General features: G+C 26.9%; 1 protein-coding gene across 1 annotated transcript; it reads right to left on the reverse strand.

The window, feature by feature from the left end:
• Positions 1–19: 19 nt before the first annotated feature.
• AC631_05988 (uncharacterized protein) lies at positions 20–820 on the reverse strand (the record flags this gene model as incomplete). Its single annotated transcript, XM_015614817.1, has 1 exon — positions 20–820. The coding sequence occupies one exon, from the start codon at positions 818–820 to the stop codon at positions 20–22; it is 801 nt and encodes a 266-aa protein (XP_015464355.1).
• Between the last annotated feature and the right edge of the window lie 245 nt (positions 821–1,065).

Consider the following 1,065-nt stretch of genomic DNA (forward strand, 5'->3'; position numbering starts at 1 on the left):
CTGTTGCAAACAAAATATTCTATTGCTTAATAAATTTCGATAGATAATCTGAATAAGTTTGACAACTATCTATTTGTTTAAATTTATGAGTTTTCACATTATCAAGAATAAGATTACCTTCAAAACTTCCTTGAGATAAATTATTCCAACCCATTAGCCCTGTTGAGCATACTTCATCTGAATCAAAATAATTGTAATTACAATAATCCATTAAACTTTCTTCATGAAACCTGGAATTATATATTGGTAAATAGTCTTTTAGAACATATTCTCTCTCATCTCTAAACTCTGCTGATGGACTTCTTGAATAAAAACAAAAAAACCCATTATATTTTTCACTTTTTCTCCATTGATCTTCAGCTATATGTGTTCTATCTATTAGCCTTGCTAAATTATAAATATATCTCATAGGATAAATATTCAAAGAATCATAAATATCATTCCAATTCATTAAAACACAAACAATACCAACAAGTTGAGGAAACTTTTTTGCAATACTAACACAGGTTTCTTTAGAAGGAACATCTGGATACCAAATACAAAAGGGCTTAATAAATTCTTCTTCTAAATAATTGCTCATAATAAATCTTCCTGATATTGCTCTACATATTCTTTCAGATAAAGCTAAATCAGAATTATGTAATTTTCTAGCAAATTCAAAATTATATGTAACTCCTCTAACTATACATCTAGACAAAAATTGCATATCATCTAAGTCATAATGATCATCAAATTTTTCATATTCTTTCAATTCAATTTTATACAATTCATAAAACTCTTCAAACTTACCGAAGTAAGCTGCTGTAAATAATGTAGTCATGAAATATAGAAAAACGACATGAACAAAAACTAATGAATTACTTCCACTAGTTCAATATGGAATTATGAGTCAAATACTCGCTTATTTTAATCTCTCGGATTTTCTTTGAAAAGACGGCTATAATTTCATTAATTAGATCCTTACTTTATGATGGATATCACAAAGCATATTGACGTTATAAATAATGAGAATGTTTATACATTTAAGGAATGTAGAGAAGCATTAGAATACTTTATATGTAACAA

This window comes from Debaryomyces fabryi (assembly GCF_001447935.2).
Source record: "Debaryomyces fabryi strain CBS 789 chromosome Unknown contig00410, whole genome shotgun sequence".
Classification (NCBI taxonomy): Eukaryota; Fungi; Ascomycota; class Pichiomycetes; order Serinales; family Debaryomycetaceae; genus Debaryomyces; species Debaryomyces fabryi.